The sequence below is a fragment of the Triticum aestivum genome, chromosome 5D (genome assembly GCF_018294505.1).
Source record: "Triticum aestivum cultivar Chinese Spring chromosome 5D, IWGSC CS RefSeq v2.1, whole genome shotgun sequence".
Lineage (NCBI taxonomy): Eukaryota > Viridiplantae > Streptophyta > Magnoliopsida > Poales > Poaceae > Triticum > Triticum aestivum.
In genome coordinates, this window is record NC_057808.1 from 31,282,612 (window position 1) to 31,302,079 (window position 19,468).

A 19,468-nucleotide genomic window follows, 5' to 3' on the forward strand; every position below is an offset into this window, starting at 1 on the left:
CCGTTCCGACTAAAGTAGGAGAGACAGACACCCGCTAGCCATCTTATGCAACTTGTGCATGTCAGTCAGTGGAACCTGTCTCACGTAAGTGTACGTGTAAGGTCGGTCCGGGCCGCTTCATCCTACAATGCTGCCAAAACAAGAAAAGACTAGTAGCGGCAAGAAGAATTGGCAAACTCAACGCCCACAACTGCTTTGTGTTCTACTCGTGCATAGTAACTACGCATAGACCTGGCTCATGATGCCACTGTTGGGAAACGTAGCATAATTTAAAATTTTCCTACGCTCACCAAGATGCATCTATGGAGTCTACTAGCAACGAGGGGAAAGGAGTGCATCTACATACCCTTGTAGATCGCGAGCGGAAGCGTTCCAATGAACGTGGATGACGGAGTCGCACTCGCCGTGATCCAAATCACCGATGACCGAGTGCCGAACGGACGGCACCTCCGCGTTCAACACACGTATGGTGCAGCGACGTCTCCTCCTTCTTGATCCAGCAAAGGGGGAGGAGAGGTTGATGGAGATCTAGCAGCACGACGGCGTGGTGGTGGATGTAGCGGGTCTCGGCAGGGCTTCACCAAGCTTCTGCGAGAGAGAGAGAGAGAGAGAGGTGTTGCAGGGGAGGAGGGAGGCGCCCAAGGCTGTGTGTTGCTGCCCTCCCTCCCCCCCTTTATATAGGCCCCTGGGGGGTGCGCCAACCCTGGGAGATGGGATCTCCAAGGGGGGGCGGCGGCCAAGGGGGGAAGGGGTTGCCTTGCCCCCCAAGGCAAGGGGGAAGCTCCCCCCCCTAGGGTTCCCAACCCTAGGCGCATGGGGGGAGGCCCAAGGGGGGGCGCCCAGCCCACTAGGGGCCGGTTCCCTTCCACTTTAAGCCCATGGGGCCCTCCGGGATAGGTGGCCCCACCCGGTGGACCCCCGGGACCCTTCCGATGGTCCCGGTACAATACCGGTAACCCCCAAAACTTTCCCGGTGGCCGAAACTTGACTTCCTATATACAATTCTTCACCTCCGGACCATTCCGGAGCCTCTCGTGACGTCCGGGATCTCATCCGGGACTCCGAACAACTTTTGGGTTTCCGCATACATATATCTCTACAACCCTAGCGTCACCGGACCTTAAGTGTGTAGACCCTACGAGTTCGGGAGACATGCAGACATGACCGAGACGCCTCTCCGGTCAATAACCAACAGCGGGATCTGGATACCCATGTTGGCTCCCACATGTTCCACGATGATCTCATCGGATGAACCACGATGTCGAGGATTCAATCAATCCGTATGCAATTCCCTTTGTCAAACGGTATGTTACTTGCCCGAGATTCGATCGTCGGTATCCCAATACCTTGTTCAATCTCGTTACCGGCAAGTCTCTTTACTCGTACCGCAATGCATTATCCCGTGACTAACGCCTTAGTCACATTGAGCTCATTATGATGATGCATTACCGAGTGGGCCCAGAGATACCTCTCCGTCACACGGAGTGACAAATCCCAGTCTCGATCCGTGCCAACCCAACAGACACTTTCGGAGATACCCGTAGTGCACCTTTATAGTCACCCAGTTACGTTGTGACGTTTGGCACACCCAAAGCACTCCTACGGTATCCGGGAGTTACACGATCTCATGGTCTAAGGAAAAGATACTTGACATTGGAAAAGCTCTAGCAAACGAAAATACACGATCTTTTATGCTATGCTTAGGATTGGGTCTTGTCCATCACATCATTCTCCTAATGATGTGATCCCGTTATCAACGACATCCAATGTCCATAGTCAGGAAACCATGACTATCTGTTGATCAACGAGCTAGTCAACTAGAGGCTTACTAGGGACAGGTTGTGGTCTATGTATTCACACATGTATTACGATTTCCGGACAATACAATTATAGCATGAATAATAGACAATTACCATGAACAAAGAAATATAATAATAACCATTTATTATTTCCTCTAGGGCATATTTCCAACATTCACCACGGGCGTGCTCCCCTTTTATACCCCCAGGAAGCGAAACGACGAAAATACCCTCGGGGGGCTCTGGAATTACGCGCGGTGGCAAGCCGGGAGTGGAACTATTCATTCCTACAGTCGCATGGTCTTGATCCGACGGGCTGTGTGGTCTAGCGGCTCGATCCGACGGCCCGAAACCCATCAAGCAAATGAGACGAATGGCCGGATTCTCCTGAGCTCTAAGGAGGCTTGCAGGAGCATTCGTCTCTTATTTCTCGATGTTTACGATCGACTAGTGTTACTCTGATCTATTTATGTTCAGACGGATATTTTACATGCAAGCCACTCAATGATTGATGATGTGATTCTTTTGCTCAAATAAAATAATCTCTAATGCGGATCCTTAAACCTCATGCATACCTTTGGACATAGTTTTTTCGTAGTTTATCATCCAATGCGGCACCCCATCGGTTCACAAACTGGTTCGGACGTTTGATTTCCGGCACGAAACCAAACCATGGGGCTTGGCAGTCTAGACATCTGTCTGGTCAACCCAAAGGGACCACGTACCCATACCTACTGCTATTTGCCGGAAGCTCATGTCATGTGTGTGTATGCACGATGGCGAAAGGTTTATGTGTATCCATGCCCGCTGCTATTTGCTAGAAGCTCATGTGTGTGCATGCATGATGGCGGAAGGTGTTGTCTGCATGTATGTTTTTTTTGGAAAAGGAGGATGACCCCGGCCTCTGCATCTGGGAGATGCATGCAGCCATTTTATTGATTATTCTTAAGGACCTTACAAAGTAGAACAACAATATGGCAGAATCCGCCATCTTTGCAACATCTGCCGCTACTCCTATCCGAATAATGAAGGGGTGCAAGCTGGGCCACATACTCAGACCTCTCACCTAAGCCTAACATCTAAAGCCGGAGGCCCCGACCAAGCCATCTGCCGGGTCCGGGGCTCAAACCGGTCCGATGCACTCACATGTGTCGTTGCCGCCATCTTCCACTGGTCAATCTTCAGAGCAGATTGAGGTGACAACCTTGGCAGGTCCTCCGCCATCGACGCCATCACGACGCCAAATGACGACCTCCACCTACGCGAGCCTTGGCAGGTCCTCCGCCATTGACGCCACCACGACGCCAGCTGACGACCTCCACCTATGCGAGTCCATGTCCAAGCAACGGACGTAAATCCATGCTAGGATAGGGCCGCACCACCGCCGTCGCCCACCACCCACAAGCGCCACCCAACCCCAAGGTTCCCAAAGCGGCGCCTTCAAGAAGGGAACGGCGCCGTGAGCGTCGCCGCCGCCCAACAAAGTTAGGGCTTTCGCCCGGGAGACCTAGGGGAAGGTGAAGTGAGGAGATATGTCCATACCGACGGCTCCAAGAAGGGGAACGGCTCCCTCAGGCATCGCCGTCGGCGCGGCTGGTCATCGCCGGCCAGGGATTTCGCCTGAACTAGATCCCCGCCACCACCAGCGCCTCCTGTACAGAACCGGCGACCAAGAGGAAGCACGGCCCGACCAGGCTGGCCCGCACGTCGAAGAGGGGAGGAGGGGAGGCGCCAGATCGTGCGCCCCGACCGCCGCAGAAGCCGCCGCCGGCCGCCAACGACCACCGGATCATGCCGCCCGCGCGGCCGGGACACCAGATCCACTGCCCGCACGGCTGCTAGCCGGCCGTGCCTTGCCAATGGAGCCGCCGCTCCAGATCCGGGGTTCCCCACGCAGATGCAGGGCAACCGAGGCCCCGCCGCCACCATCCTTGGCGCCCCGGACTTGCCCGGCGGCTGCCTCAGGCGGCGGCGAGGAAGGGAAGAGGGGGTGAGGAGGAGGGGCGGCTAGGGTTGGGAGGGGGTGAGGAGGAGGGCGGCTAGGGTTGGGAGGACGGGGAGAGGAGGAGGGGCGGCTAGGGTCTGCATGTATGTATGTGTGTGCTTGCATGCCTGGCAAAATGTGTGTGTCTCCATGGCAGAATGTGTGTGTGATGGCGGAAGCCAACGTGGTTTTTTTAGTTACATATAAAAGTGGACATTTGAGGTATAGGACTAGATTGGTGCCTTCCGTATCCATGTCCAGGACTGGTCCTCACCGGCGATGGATACGGTGTCTGATTTGGGGGTCAGCACTGGAGATGCCTAATGTCAAAGTAGTTGTTGCAGACATGATATCATACTAACCTCTTTGTTCACCGTTGCCCTACTCCGGCTTCTGGCCCCTCTCATCTTGCACCATCGCACCTTAGGGGTTGTCGACGAATCCGGGGCGAGCACCGGGGAACGTGGCGGCGGAGCTCGTCGCTTGGTCGGTCGTACCCCACTCACAGCATGTTGGTTTGCACGACACTGGCCGAGGCGGTTATATGCACGACGACGCTCTGTTGCGCCAGTCCATCGCTTGGGTAGCGGCGTGGGTGCGGTGACCTCCCCCTCATCTGCTCTTGTGGGCATATGGTCTTGCTATCCGTGGTGGGCCCTGGTGGTTGACGCTGGCGGCGGGTTGGCACGAGGTTGACTCTAGGGAGGGAGGCAATGGGCTCCTAGGCTATCCATCACTGAGATCTAGAGGGGCTACCCAGAGGGGCAAATCTGAGAGGAGTGAAATATGCATGTTCCTGAAAGTGAGCCGATCGACACGATGCCCATGGAGCTCTCGGTGACGTAAGCGACAAGGCGGATCATGAAGGCCCTATCGAGCCAGCCCGACACGCTGACGCAACCCCGAGTGTGTTGCCGCCACATTACTATCGGAATTGATCTATGGCCCAATGGGTCAAAAGGATAAACCAGAAAAAAGTAACGTTTAGGGGAGGGGGTCACGAACCAAAGTGCGTGCCCTCTCGACCCCAAGTAACGCGCCCTGATCGGGGGCGATACAAACCAACACGGTTTAGGCCCCTGATTGTCAGCGCCACATATAAAGAGGGGGCAGCCGGCCACGCATGATCGGACGTATTCACGTGCGTCTACTCTATCCTCCTAAATCCCAAAACCCTAATCCGATCTGGGGGAGCGTTGTGCGACGGGAAGGCCTGCTCCTACCTCTGCTCCGGTGCCAGAGAAGTGCCACTGGCGCCCGGAGGGATGCCGCTACCTGCTGTGAGCATCTACACCGAGCCTGCATCACGCCTGCATCGAGTAGGCATGGGACTTCGCATCGCCTACACCAATGGCTGCTTCCATATTGGTGGTAAGATCCTATTCTACATCTCTGTTCATCACGTTTTAGGTGATCTAATGACTAGGCATAAGATCCAATCACGACAATCCTACTGGATTAATAACTAACAATGGTAGCTTGAGCTAGTTAAGCCTAGATTAGATCCCTAAAGATGATCTGCTTAAGTTAACGATCTTCATTACGTTTTAATGAATAAGGTTAAGATTAATGGTTCATGATTAAGGTTAGCCCTTTGGTTTGGTTAAGTACTAGGGTTAGGAGGTTTCGGTTAATGTCTAATTTCTACTGGATTAGCGCTAGTCAAAGTTTCACGATAATTAACAAGTTCAGTTAGTTTAACTATGCCACGTTTCCGCATCAAGTTTTTATGTTAGTTAGCACTGATTAAATCCTGTTAAGCAAATAGAAGGAGGGGATCTATGGTTAAGTGAAATCCCAATTATTTTCAAAATTTCGTCCGAAACCGAAACCCTCGAATTTTTCCCCATTTTTGAAATCCCAAACAAAGCCCAAATGAATGAAATTTTAAGAAAACAAGAGATCTTGGGGCTCACCTAGATGACTCCGGCCTTCGGGCTCCGCATGGCCGTGATCTGACAGCAGTTGGGGCTGGCACACGATCATACTGGGGGCCCCATATGAATGGTCCTGAAAGTGAGCCGATCGACACGATGCCCATGGAGCTCTCGGTGACGTAAGCGACAAGGCGGATCATGAAGGCCCTATCGAGCCAGCCCGACACGCTGACGCAACCCCGAGTGTGTTGCCGCCACATGACTATCGGAATTGATCTATGGCCCAATGGGTCAAAAGGATAAACCAGAAAAAAGTAACGTTTAGGGGAGGGGGTCACGAACCAAAGTGCGTGCCCTCTTGACCCCAAGTAACGCGCCCTGATCGGGGGCGATACAAACCAACACGGTTTAGGCCCCTGATTGTCAGCGCCACATATAAAGAGGGGGCAGCCGGCCACGCATGATCGGACGTATTCACGTGCGTCTACTCTATCCTCCTAAATCCCAAAACCCTAATCCGATCTGGGGGAGCGCTGTGCGACGGGAAGGCCTGCTCCTACCTCTGCTCCGGTGCCAGAGAAGTGCCACTGGCGCCCGGAGGGATGCCGCTACCTGCTGTGAGCATCTACACCGAGCCTGCATCATGCCTGCATCGAGTAGGCATGGGACTTTGCATCGCCTACACCAATGGATGCTTCCATATTGGTGGTAAGATCCTATTCTACATCTCTGTTCATCACGTTTTAGGTGATCTAATGACTAGGCATAAGATCCAATCACGACAATCCTACTGGATTAATAACTAACAATGGTAGCTTGAGCTAGTTAAGCCTAGATTAGATCCCTAAAGATGATCTGCTTAAGTTAACGATCTTCATTACGTTTTAATGAATAAGGTTAAGATTAATGGTTCATGATTAAGGTTAGCCCTTTGGTTTGGTTAAGTACTAGGGTTAGGAGGTTTCGGTTAATGTCTAATTTCTACTGGATTAGCGCTAGTCAAAGTTTCACGATAATTAACAAGTTCAGTTAGTTTAACTATGCCACGTTTCCGCATCAAGTTTTTATGTTAGTTAGCACTGATTAAATCCTGTTAAGCAAATAGAAGGAGGGGATCTATGGTTAAGTGAAATCCCAATTATTTTCAAAATTTCGTCCGAAACCGAAACCCTCGAATTTTTCCCCATTTTTGAAATCCCAAACAAAGCCCAAATGAATGAAATTTTAAGAAAACAAGAGATCTTGGGGCTCACCTAGATGACTCCGGCCTTCGGGCTCCGCATGGCCGTGATCTGACAGCAGTTGGGGCTGGCACACGATCATACTGGGGGCCCCATATGAATGGTCCTGAAAGTGAGCCGATCGACACGATGCCCATGGAGCTCTCGGTGACGTAAGCGACAAGGTGGATCATGAAGGCCCTATCGAGCCAGCCCGACACGCTGACGCAACCCCGAGTGTGTTGCCGCCACATTACTATCGGAATTGATCTATGGCCCAATGGGTCAAAAGGATAAACCAGAAAAAAGTAACCTTTAGGGGAGGGGGTCACGAACCAAAGTGCGTGCCCTCTCGACCCCAAGTAACGCGCCCTGATCGGGGGCGATACAAACCAACACGGTTTAGGCCCCTGATTGTCAGCGCCACATATAAAGAGGGGGCAGCCGGCCACGCATGATCGGACGTATTCACGTGCGTCTACTCTATCCTCCTAAATCCCAAAACCCTAATCCGATCTGGGGGAGCGCTGTGCGACGGGAAGGCCTGCTCCTACCTCTGCTCCGGTGCCAGAGAAGTGCCACTGGCGCCCGGAGGGATGCCGCTACCTGCTGTGAGCATCTACACCGAGCCTGCATCACGCCTGCATCGAGTAGGCATGGGACTTCGCATCGCCTACACCAATGGCTGCTTCCATATTGGTGGTAAGATCCTATTCTACATCTCTGTTCATCACGTTTTAGGTGATCTAATGACTAGGCATAAGATCCAATAACAACAATCCTACTATATTAATAACTAACAATGGTACCTTGAGCTAGTTAAGCCTAGATTAGATCCCTAAATATGATCTTCTTAAGTTAACGATCTTGATTATGTTTTAAAGATTAAGGTTAAGATTAATGGTTCATGATTAAGGTCAGCCCTCTTATTCGGTTAAGCTCTAAGGTTAAGAGATTTCGGTTAATGTCTAAATTGCTACTGGATTAGTGCTAGTCAAAGTTTCATGATAATTAACAAGTTCAGTTAGTTTAACTACGCCACGTTTCCATATCAAGTTTTTATGTTAGTTAGCACGGATTAAATCCCATTAAGAAAATAGAAGGAGGGTATCTATGGTTAAGTGAAATCCCAATTATTTCCCCTATTTCGTCCGAAACTGAAACCCTAGAATTTGTCCCCATTTTTGAAATCCCAAACCGAGCCCAAATGAATGAAATTTTAAGAAAAGAAGAGATCTTTGGGCTCACCTAGATGACGCCGGCCTTTGGGCTCCACACGGCCGCCGTCGTGCGTGCACTCCATGGCCAGAACACCACCGCCCTTCGGGGTGGCGCGTGGAATGAAGCGGCTGCCGCTGCTGCGCTCATGGACGCCCGCGTCGCCTGGCCTCTGCGCCTTGCACGCCGCCATCACCTTCAAAGAATCACACCGGCGGCCGCCTACGAAATGAACCTCCCACCGCACAGCGCGCCATGTGTGCGACACCGGAGCCACGCTCGCCGGATGAGAGCACTGGAATCAGTCTATTGTGCTTTTCCCCCAGAGATAAAGGGAAAACCTTCTTCTTAACTTCATCTCCGAGTAAACCTGCAAGCTTAAACAATCCATAAATTTCATCCACATATATAAGGTGCAAGTTGCGATGTTTCGTTCCATCTCCTGCATAACGATTAGCTAGCAGTTTCTCTATCATACCCGAAGGAATTTCATAACTAATACTTTTAGTAGGTGCAGTACGTTGAGGGGCAACTCTTTATTTTTTCGGTCGAGGTGAAGATACCCTGAACAAACCCCTCAAAGGATTGCTTTCCATAGTGACAAGTGACAATAAATTTCAGCACGTAATATAAAATTTTCCTTAACGATTTCCACTTACCAAGAGCGCTTCACTCCCCGGCAACGGCGCCAGAAAAGAGTCTTGATGACCCACCAGTATAGGGGATCAATCGTAGTCCTTTTGATAAGTAAGAGTGTCAAGCCCAACAAGGAGCGTAAGGAAAATGACAAGCGGTTTTCAGCAAGCTAATTTATGCAAGCACTGAGATTGTAGGTAACAGATAGTTTGATAGCAAGATAATTTGTAACGAGCAAGTAACGGTAATGGTATATCAAGTGCAGCAATGTATCCCAATCCTTTTGTGGCAAAGGACAGACCAAAACGATCTCTTATAATAATCAAAGCGTTCTTGAGGGCACATAGGAATTTCATCTAGTCACTTTGATCATGTTGGTTTGATTCGCGTTCGCTACTTTGATAATATAGTATGTGGGTGAACCGGTGCTTGGGTGGTGTTGTTACTTGAACAAGACTCCCACTTATGATTAACCCTCTCGCAAGCATCCGCAACTACGAGAAAAGTATTAAGATAAAATCTAACCATAGCATTAAACATATGGATCCAAATTAGTCCCTTACGAAATAGCGCATAAACTAGGGTTGCTTCTGTCACTCTAACAACCCATCATCTAATAACTACTCCATAATGCATTTCCTTAGGCCCAAAGATGGTCAAGTGTCATGTAGTCGACGTTCACATAACACCACTAAGGGAATCACAACATACATACAATCAATATATCGAACGAATACCAAATTCACATGATTACTTGCAACATGACTTCTCCCGTGGCCTCAAGAACAAAAGTAACTACTCACAAATGATATTAATGCTCAAGACCAGAGGGGTAAATAGCATAATGGATCTAAACATATAATCGTCGACCAAATAAACCATATAGGAATCAACTGCAAGATGTAATAAACACTACTAGTCACCCATAGGTACCAATATGAGGTTCTGGTACAAAGATTGAACACAAGGGATGAACTAGAGTTTGGAGATGAGATGGTTCTGTTGAAGATGTTGATAAAGATTGGCCTCCCAAAGATGAGAGGGGTGTTGGCGATGACGATGGCTTCGATTTCTCCCTCCGGGAGGGAAGTTCACCCGGTGGAATCGCTCCGCCGGAGGGAAAAAGTGCTCCTGCCCATGTCCCGCCTCGAGACTGCGGCGCTCCGTCCCAAAGGTCCTCTCCTTATTCTTTCTAGGTCAAAGACCTTATGTACCAGAAGATGGGCACTGGATGTGGGCTGGGCTGCCCACAACCCACCAGGACGCGCCTGGGGGGCTGGCGCACCCTGGTGTCTTGTGGGCACCTGGCAGCCCCTCTCTGGTATTTCTTTTGTCCAATATTAGTTATATATTCCAAAATAATTCTCCGTAAAATTTCAGCTCATTTGGAGATGTGCAGAATAGGTATCTCAGACATAACTTTTTCAGGTCCAGAATTCCATCTGCCGGCATTCTCCTTCTTTGTGTAAAGCTTGCATATTATGAGAGAAAATGCATTAGAATTACTCCATAAAGTGTTATTATGCATAAAAACATTATAAATAACAGTAGGAAAACATGATGCAAAATGGACGTATCAGGCTCGTCACAAACCCTTCATCCGAGTGAGCTGTATATCGTATATCGCACATACCTTGATCTGGCTGACCGTTTCTATTGTGTTGGCTAGTCGCAAATAGTTCATTCAAGTGAACTTTATGCCATATATCGCACACACCTTGATTTTGCTGACCGTTTCTGTTGTTCTGGCTCATGGCAAACAGTTCGTATGGATCAACTGTATGCCACGTATCGCACACGCAGCTTTAATCTGAATCGTGCTTGATGTCTCCGCCATCGCACACAATTCGTCTTATTGATGACAATTTTATTAGAACACAGTTTGTGATTAATGCATCGCACACAGTTTGGTCGAAGGATATCTGATACTAGTGTCGCGTTAGTAGCATCCTGCTGTAGTGCACGGTTGTGCTTCTGGCGACCATGGTCTCGTCGTCACTCATCACTGGCGGCTACCGATCGTTCCAATGGACTCCTTGTTCTGCCCCAAGCTCGACATGGTCAACATCAAGTTTTGTTGTGTCCTAGACATTTTTGGTCACATATTAGACCAGAAAAAAAATAGTCTTTTCACGAGTTAGTTAACACTGTTTGACGGAAAAAAATGGATGGCAATGTCATATATGACACAATATTTTAGATAGAGTGCCTAATTGGGTAGAAATATTGTTTTAGCGCCAAATGGGGAAGCATATTTTTAAACAGGGTCCAATAAGGAATCCTATCTTATAAGAAATAAGAGTTCATGCCGACCTTTGCATATCTAAGATGTACACGCCCAACCCAACACATATGCGGTACAATACAAAAGACAGTACATCAAGCCATAGATTTATGAGGGTGTGACTGTATATGTCTATCTTGTAATTGGCGTTTCTATAAAGATCGCATGGCACTACCTACTCCGTCGTGCAAGCAAGTAAAACAGGACCAAAACATATCTCAAATCAAATAAAAAAACACAAAAGCAGGAACATAACACACAAGATCACATAGGCGAAAAGAACCTTTTAGAGCTTTTGTCAAAGCCATGTCGCCGCAAACGGATTGTGTCAGTCCATAACGAGGTGCATGCATACTCGAGGGCTCTTTCATACGAGACGGCACGTACCCACGCATGTCTCGTGTCTCACCCGTCGTCGTCGTCTTCTCCTCATCAGATTCACTACGACATATATATTAGCTACCTCCGCCATCTCTCCACTCAGAGTCAGAAATAAAGGCAGCACCGACCAAGCACAAGCTAGCTTCTTGCATCTATTCATAATGGACCGGAGCAACATTGGAAGCCTTGGGTTGGTGGCGTTGGTGGCTGTGGTGTCGACCAGCATCATCCTTGTATCCTACCACCTCCGCCGCCGCCTCCAGGATGATACCAAACTCAACAAGACCGCCGGTGAGCTATACATGTTCGTACATTGCTAGTTGCACATATTAATTCCATAAACAAAGCAACTTCATCATGTTTTTCTTGTTCTAAACCTCAAGTTGTACTAATTGTGGATTCCTTCTCGATCGACGCACACAACACAATTGATGTGAATAGAGCAACAACGACAGAGCAAGATGACAATGAAGGAGGTGGGGTTCATGGACGACGTTGCGGAGGATCTCTCGTCGGACGAAGAGGAGTGCCCCCGTCGACTGGGTACGACTGCCATTCGTGTCCCCATCCAACCGTTGCTACGCAGGGTCCCTCGATTCAACAATTTGGCATTCGAGTTTAATTAATTAATTAATTAGATTGTATTGCAGCAAGTCGGGTCACAAGAAATAAAGCAGCATTTTGCTTGCACATCCAGTCGAGTTAATTAGTATTACCATCTCAGTTATAATAATTAAGGTGCTCAATTTGGGAAGCGTGGAGAATGCAGGATGCTTGGGGACACAATACATTCTTGTGATAACAGTTTCGGCAAGCTTAGGATCATCAAGACCCGTGTACTCGGATAAATTCCTTTTTGACGGAACAACCATTGATGAGTTATTTATCGCCAAAGAAATTTCAGAAAATCAATCTAAGGGAGAAATGATCCGTTTACAAGAAAAACTTGGCTGGAAAACCCTACAAGGCCCGGTTATATTTGAGAAAAACGTGTGAAACACCTCACAACATACCTACCGATAAACAGATATTACAGCCAAACCAAGCCATGTCGGAAAGCCTACCAAGTACAACACACAGACAAATCACCCCCTAAGCGCCTGCAGCTGTGGCATCATCATCGTCTCACCTATGACCTCACATGTCTGAATTCTCAGTCACAATGTTGCAAAGAGACCTTCCTGCATACCGCATATCCCAACAATTATGACCGCTAGCCCCGTCAATGCTCTCAAAACAAATGATCATCGTCATAAACTTGGGAGGCATGAAAAGATAAGAGTCCAAAGAGTATTGCAGCCTAACATATACTGCAGACATAGGTCCCTTCTTTTTCCATTTCGAACATGGCGTTCAATGGTAATTTGTTTGTTAACCTTTTTAGAGTATGCTATTTCAATAGCACGTTTGATGACAATTTGTTTGTTAACCTTTTTAGGGTATGCTCGTTCAATAGGCTTTTGGGCTTGATATCCTTCATATATATTCTCTATTTTAAGCACCAACATACAAAATATTCCCTTCCCATGGAATGTTCGTCAGTTAGTATTTCTGTAAATATAGAGCATTGTTTCGTTAAATATAATGAAGTGACAATTTAAAGTTTTCATTATGAATAATATTTTCAATTGAAACCGAATTAGAGGAGAACACATAAAGAAAATTCCATCAACCACAATATCTAGAAAGGGGGAATTTACAAGAAAGAAAACTTTGCACTTTATTTACACTCTAGAGCCAAAATAGATTCAGCGTTTATTTATTAGCAACCAGGAGAGCTAAAACCTATAAACTCATCTCATTCTCAGTAAACTAAAAAAGAAAATTCCTAAACTCCTGACACTTCCTTCCCTTGGGCTACACACCACAAAAATGAAAATCTCAATCCAGGGCATTTACCACGATGGGGCTCCTCACATAGTGGGTCCCATCAGACCAGACGAGCTTCCCAAAGACGTAGCCCCTCCCGAGTTTGTCCTTTTCCGACGCCACCTTCACCTTGAACTCCTTCTCCTCGCCGGCCTTCTCGAATATGAGCACCGTCGGGTCAACGGTCATGTTGACCCCGAAAGGCGCGCGCCACGATGCGCGGTACGTCCCGGGCCGGCCCACGTTCTTGAGCCGCCTCTTGATCGTCATCCTGTGGCGCAGCGCCGGCACCGCAATGGATGGGTAGTTGAGGTCCTCCATCGGGGGCGGCTTGGCCGGGCATGTAAACTTGCCGGAGCTGAGCCTGCTCAGGTCCTTGGTGGAGAAGCCGAGGGAGCAGAGGAAGGTGAAGTAGCCGTTGGGGGTGATGTCGTAGACGAGGCCCGGGTCAACGGCGCGGTTCGGGTGCACGTTGCCGGAGCCGTAGGCGAACGGGGTGGCCTCCTTGCCGTCCATCTCGCGCATAGGCGCGCCGGTGTTGTCCTGGGTGCGCGCGGTGGTCATGACCGCGGATCGCATCATAGCGGGGCTCCAGTTGGGGTGCGCCGCCTTGAGGAGGCCCATGACACCGGAGACGTGAGGGCACGCCATGGACGTGCCGGACATGATGGCATACTCGGAGCGGCGCTTGTCGGCGGCCACCTCCGTGGGGCTGACGTACTCCGTGAAGGCGGCGAGGATGTCCACCCCCGGCGCGGCGACGTCCGGCTTGAGGACGTAGGGCAGCGTGCCGCTGGGCCCGTGAGCGGAGAAGGCGGCGATGGATGGCGAGTTCTTGACGCCGAGCTCCGTTTTGGACGGCGAGATGTTGGCCGCCGGCTCCGGGGTGGACGACATGTAGTTGTAGAGCGAGACGGCCTCGGTGTAGGTGATCATTGTGGCCGGGAGCACGTGCGGGTCGGCTTGGATGTCGTTGCCATCCATCTCGCCATTGGCAAGGATCATCCCGACGCCGCCGGCGTTGAGGACGGTCATCCCCATCATGACCCGCGGGACATCCCCACCGCGGACGCACACGACGATCTTGCCCTTGACCTTGGCCGGGTCAAGGCAGCCCGTGGCGCAGTTTGTGGCAAGGTTGACGGTGCAGTTGGGGAGCGCGGCGCTGCTTCCGTTGATGAGCGGGAAGAGCTTGTTGGAGTGAAGGTCGGATGCCTCAAGGCTTATCCCCCTCATCGTGGCGTTGTTGCCGAGGGTGAGCTGGTCGGGAAAGTCCCTGTCGACGGTGCTGGCGGCGACGGTGGTGACCCATGGCGCGGAGTTGACGACGGTGTCCTCGAAGGGCCCGGCGTTCCCCCCGGAGCAGACGACGGCGACGCCGTGGATGGTGGCGTGGAGGGAGCCGAGGGTGACGGCCTCGTGGAAGTAGGAGCTGGCATCGGCGAGGGGCGCGTCGACGCCGAAGGAGACGGTGATGACGTCGGCGCCGTCGTGGACGGCGGCCTCGAAGCCGGCGATGACGTCGGCGGTGGCGCACTCCCCGGTCCAGCAGACCTTGTAGACGGCGACGCGGGCGCGCGGGGCGCCGCCCTTGGCGGTGCCGTTGGCGTAGCCGAAGAGGCTGGCGCGCGGCACGAAGCGGCCGGCGGCGGTGGAGAGCGTGTGCGTGCCGTGGCCCTCGGTGTCGCGCGTCCAGTTGCGGTCCACCACCGCCGGGTGCGACAGCAGCATGTCCTTGTTGAAGTACTTGGCGCCGATGAGCTTCTTGTTGCAGGGCACCCCGTACTTGGCGGTGTCGGTGCAGGAGCCCTTCCAGCGCTTGGGCACCGGGGCCATGCCCTCGTCGTTGAAGCTGTTGGATTCCGGCCAGACGCCGCTGTCGAGGCTGGCGATGATGACGTTCTGGCCGAACTTGCCGTGCTTCCAGATGGAGTCCGGGAGCACCTGGCCGCCCCTCTCCATGTCCATGAAGCCCCAGGACCTGGTCGTGTGCAGCTTCATCATCTTGCTCGGCATCACCGTCAGCACATCCGGGTGCTCTGCTCTCCATCAATCGCCCAACCAACCAACCAATCAGTTAATCAATCAATCAAGGGATAATAACCGTAAATGAGATTGACTGATGAACGAATGAATGGGTTCCTTACTTGCCATCTGGGTGGCCACCTCCTCCTCGAGATAGGCGGCGAAGCCATTGATGTTCTTGGTGTAGGAGTAGAAGATGGCGTCCCTCGCCGCCTGCTTGCTCCCGACGACGGAAGCGAGGAGCTCGTGGTGCGACTCGGTGGCGCGCGCGTGGTCCTCCGTCGTGGCCTCGCGGCCATAAGGGTGCGCTCCCAGGTACACCACGTACGACTGCGCATGCATCAGATCAAGACGGTGAAATGAAGGCTAAAGAAACATGCAACGACGGCGTTCGTCGTCAGGTTTGCTTCCATACCCTCTTCCATGCGTGGACGAGGCGGCACTCGGCGGCGCACAGGAGGAGGACGGCGGCGAGGATGAGCAGCGCCCGGCCCGCCATCTTCTTCTTCTTCAGTCGTGGTATCGCCGGCGGCCGGCCAGGTGGTGTGGTACTTGCAAGTGGACCCCGACCGCGGCGTGCCGGTGTAAATAGAGCTTCATTCGCGGATCACGGAGAGGAGGCTCTATATTTGGCTGGTTCTGACTGCGGCGAGGCTACGGCGACAGCAGCAGAGCAGAGCGGATCGCTTAGCCGCAGGAACGCTTCAACACCCAACTGACTGACCCCTACTAACAAGGGTGTTCATTCGGCCGGTGTAGGGGTTACGTGGAGGTTTTGTCGGAGCAAATTGGGTTGGGTACTCTACTCCCTCCATAAACCCATGTAATCACCCCACATAATTTTTTCGACAGTGGGTAATATAGAAAAAAAGGAAAACAATCCTTTACCACTTTTGTTTAAAAATATCTTAGGGTTTTTTAAATATATTTTCCTCAGTTTTCTGTTCACGCAGAAGCATAGGGTACTGTTCATTCAAAGTTATGTTCTCTTTTTTCAGGGTGGGTATGGGTATATATTTCGGTTTATTCAGCGGGTATGTAAACACCGGTCACACAAACACTGTTGCGTACCAAATTAATATTCCGAGAATAGTGTTTCGGCTTATTCGATTTTGTTTTTCTAGTTTATTCAGGTTACTGTTATCCAAAATCATGCGTATATATATCTGCTTGCACAATGGTGCGGTGATTTCTGAATTTTTTTGACAGTATCCTCGTGCATGCAGAGTGGTGTACATATGATTGTTGATCTGTCTTAGTGATTCTGTGAACTGATTTCCCATTGCCAACATGGTTTTTGTTGGCTGAATTTTTAGTTTGAGACAATCTGGTTATCTTTGCCTGCTGGATGGGCAATTGTGTTGAATGCTGGATACATAGCAGGGTGTAAGCTGTGACAAGTGCATGCCTGTGTGAGGTCACGTGCCCAGTGCTCGGCCGATCCATTTCTAGTTTCACTACAGGAGCGGGAAAAACATAGGAGCAATTACATAAGCAGTTGCATATATAGTCGCTCCTCCACCACGCGTGCCCCTTCTGACCCATTCCTTCGTTTATGTAGAAGAAACCTTGAGTACTACAGGGCAGTTCTTGCCATGGCTCCGACCGTGCTATCCCTGTCGGCGTGTGATATTGCAAAATCAGATGCAACTCGCAAGCTGGATGAAGTATCCGCAGAGGTGACTTTCCTTGCGCTGTAAACTCTGTTGTAGCATGGATTGGCAGGAACTTCTATTTAAGTTGTACAGAGCGCGTGCAGGGTTCAGTTGGATCTGAAAGTTCAGTAAACCAGCCTGTAGGACTACAAGTTGCGCTGAGTTCATCTTCTGGAGTGTCTGCTGTCTTTGAGCAGGTAAGAAAAAGGAAGGTTCAGTCCACCCATGAATTCAGTTCCTGATTTTTCTCCAATTTGCTTATCTTGATGAGTTTCCTGCACGAGACTGGCCATGCAACCGCAGATCTGGAGACTGGCCAGTCCGTGATGCCGTACCAATGGTCGGTCGTTTGCCAGAAGCGGGACAGTAAAATATTCATTAATACTTTTTCGATCAAGGGTGCTTTTTATTGACTTATAATGTACTCCCTCCGATAATATAAAAACGTCTTCAACACTAGTGTAATGTCAAAAATGCTTTTATATCGTGGGACGGAGGAAGTAGCATCGAGGTATACAATCATAATGAATACATACCCGGCATCTGCATAACTAGGATGCACACAGCCAACACAACACACGCACTAACCAACCACACCGGTAAAAGGCAAAGTCATATAAGACCAAAGCCATGCCTATGCGGAGGGGGGGAAACCCAAGCAATAAAAACAACAATTGACGATATACATCAGTGACCATCTACGCCAATCATCTCTTGACAACATAAGGACTATGAGAGGTGTTCTCCAACAGCGACGCCTCCAGGAAGGGAATGGAGTCCAAGCGTCGTCGCCGCCGGATCCAACCACCGAAAGTAGGATAATGGTTTTCACCCTGAAGATCAAATCTGAGCAAACTCCGAGCAATGCTATCATCATGGTAATGACGTAAAGAACGCCGCCATTGCCAGATATAACCAAAGGGTCAGGCCAAAATTTTCACCCGGGAGCTCAAGATTGGATACTTGAGAAGTACCACCCAAATCGAAGTCAATTATGTTGTCTCCTCCACTTTCCTCCATCCCAATAGCTGCATATGCGCACGGTCCTTGCGCAGAGCGATGACCTTGTCCACACAGGTAAGCTGACGAGACTCGAAGGAGCCACTCGCCACCACCCAAAGAAGTCTTTAACGAGGAGAAAGGATAGTGGCACCGCCAAATCCTGAGTTTGAGACACTCCAGAGGCCATGCACCTTCCTCACAAGTGGCAGCCGAGGCCGGTCTGCATGAGACGACAGCATCACTCGCAGCCACTATCTCCAACTTCCTCGCTTATGAACGCAGATCATACAAGTTCAATCATCTCAGGTGACCATCGTCTGGCCAGTAACCACCCATCAGCATGCTGGCAGATTCATGTCGCCACCCAACATTGAGCTAGAGCCCGACTGGAAGACCACCATGACTGCGCCTCCCCGCTGAAGATGCGCGCGACAACTGAGCTTGGCCACCGCCCCAACCTGCCACGCCCGACGCCAAAAAGCCACCCCAAGGGCAACGACCATGGCATGAGCATGCTCCCAGATTGGATCTCGGCTCCCCATTCATGCACCAGTTAGGATGCCCCTGATCAAGGATGACACATGAGGCAGCCATTGGGATGAGTGCAAGCGGACCTTCAGTCCATGATGATGAGTGGTTCTTGTGCTCCTCCTGACGAACAGACGACACCACGGGTAGCTGCTTCCATTGGTGACCACGACTTTCATGAGTGGTGGCCGGCATCACATTGGTGGCGATCTGGCCACCCCACGGCCATGCATCCCGCTGAATCGAGCCCTACGTTGCCGCCACTTCAACTTTTGCCTTTCACAGCATCCAAGTCGCTGCATACAGATCGCTAAACGCCGTCCAAATCACCACGGGAATGGAACCCCGCCGCCACCAGCGAGCCCCGCGGCGGCGAGGGGAGGTCGCATGGGGAGCCGCCGAAAAAAAGGGATCTGAGCCGCCGCACGGGTCACCCAAGCAGACGACGCGGGGGCCGTTTCTGTTTTGGAGTCAGCACTATTCATTAATACTCCCTCCGTTCACAAATATAAGTCTTTTTATATATTCCAACAAGTGACTACATACGGAGCAAAATGAGTGAATCTACACTTTAAAATATGTCTATATACATCCGTATGTGATAACTATTTGAAATCTCTAAAAAGACAAATATTTAGGAAAACGGAGGGAGTACTAGATAATACTCCCTCCATCCGGAAATACTTGTCATCAAAATAAATAAAAGGGAATGTATCACTAGTAGAAAACAGGGCTTTCGTTCGGGCATGGCAAGCCCATTAGTCCCGGTTCAGTCACGAAACGGAACCCATGGGGGCATTCCTCCCGGTTCGTGAGCCCAGGGGGCCGGCCGGGGCCTCGTGGGCATTGGTCCCGGTTCGTATGGAACCATTTGTCCCGGTTCGAGGCACGAACCGGGACTAATGGGCCTCGCTCCTGGCCCACAACCATTGGTCCCGGTTCTTGGCATGAACCGGGACAGAAGGCCCGGATTTAGTACCGGTTCATGCC

General features: G+C 50.6%; 1 protein-coding gene and 1 long non-coding RNA gene across 2 annotated transcripts; one reads left to right on the plus strand and one right to left on the minus strand.

Annotated features, from left to right (window-relative positions):
- The first annotated feature begins 11,302 nt into the window (after window positions 1-11,302).
- Window positions 11,303-12,089, plus strand: LOC123124184 (uncharacterized). The gene is made up of 2 exons (XR_006461008.1): window positions 11,303-11,690; window positions 11,841-12,089. It is a non-coding gene; the product is annotated as an uncharacterized lncRNA (long non-coding RNA).
- A 990-nt stretch (window positions 12,090-13,079) lies between these two features.
- Window positions 13,080-15,910, minus strand: LOC123119236 (subtilisin-like protease SBT5.3). Its single transcript, XM_044538956.1, has 3 exons — window positions 15,709-15,910; window positions 15,416-15,623; window positions 13,080-15,307 (listed from the first exon to the last, which is right to left on the minus strand). Exons 1-3 carry the CDS (start codon window positions 15,790-15,792, stop codon window positions 13,281-13,283), a joined length of 2,319 nt encoding a protein of 772 aa, XP_044394891.1. The 5' UTR covers window positions 15,793-15,910; the 3' UTR covers window positions 13,080-13,280.
- Window positions 15,911-19,468: the final 3,558 nt, after the last annotated feature.

Coding starts and splice junctions, on each gene's coding strand:
- LOC123119236 (XM_044538956.1), bottom strand. CDS start 15,792: ATGGCGGGCCGGGCGCTGCTCATCCTCGCCGCCGTCCTCCTCCTGTGC. Junction 15,624..15,708: donor TCGTCCACGCATGGAAGAGG/GTATGGAAGCAA, acceptor ATGCATGCGCAG/TCGTACGTGGTGTACCTGGG. Junction 15,308..15,415: donor GGTGGCCACCCAGATGGCAA/GTAAGGAACCCA, acceptor GATGGAGAGCAG/AGCACCCGGATGTGCTGACG.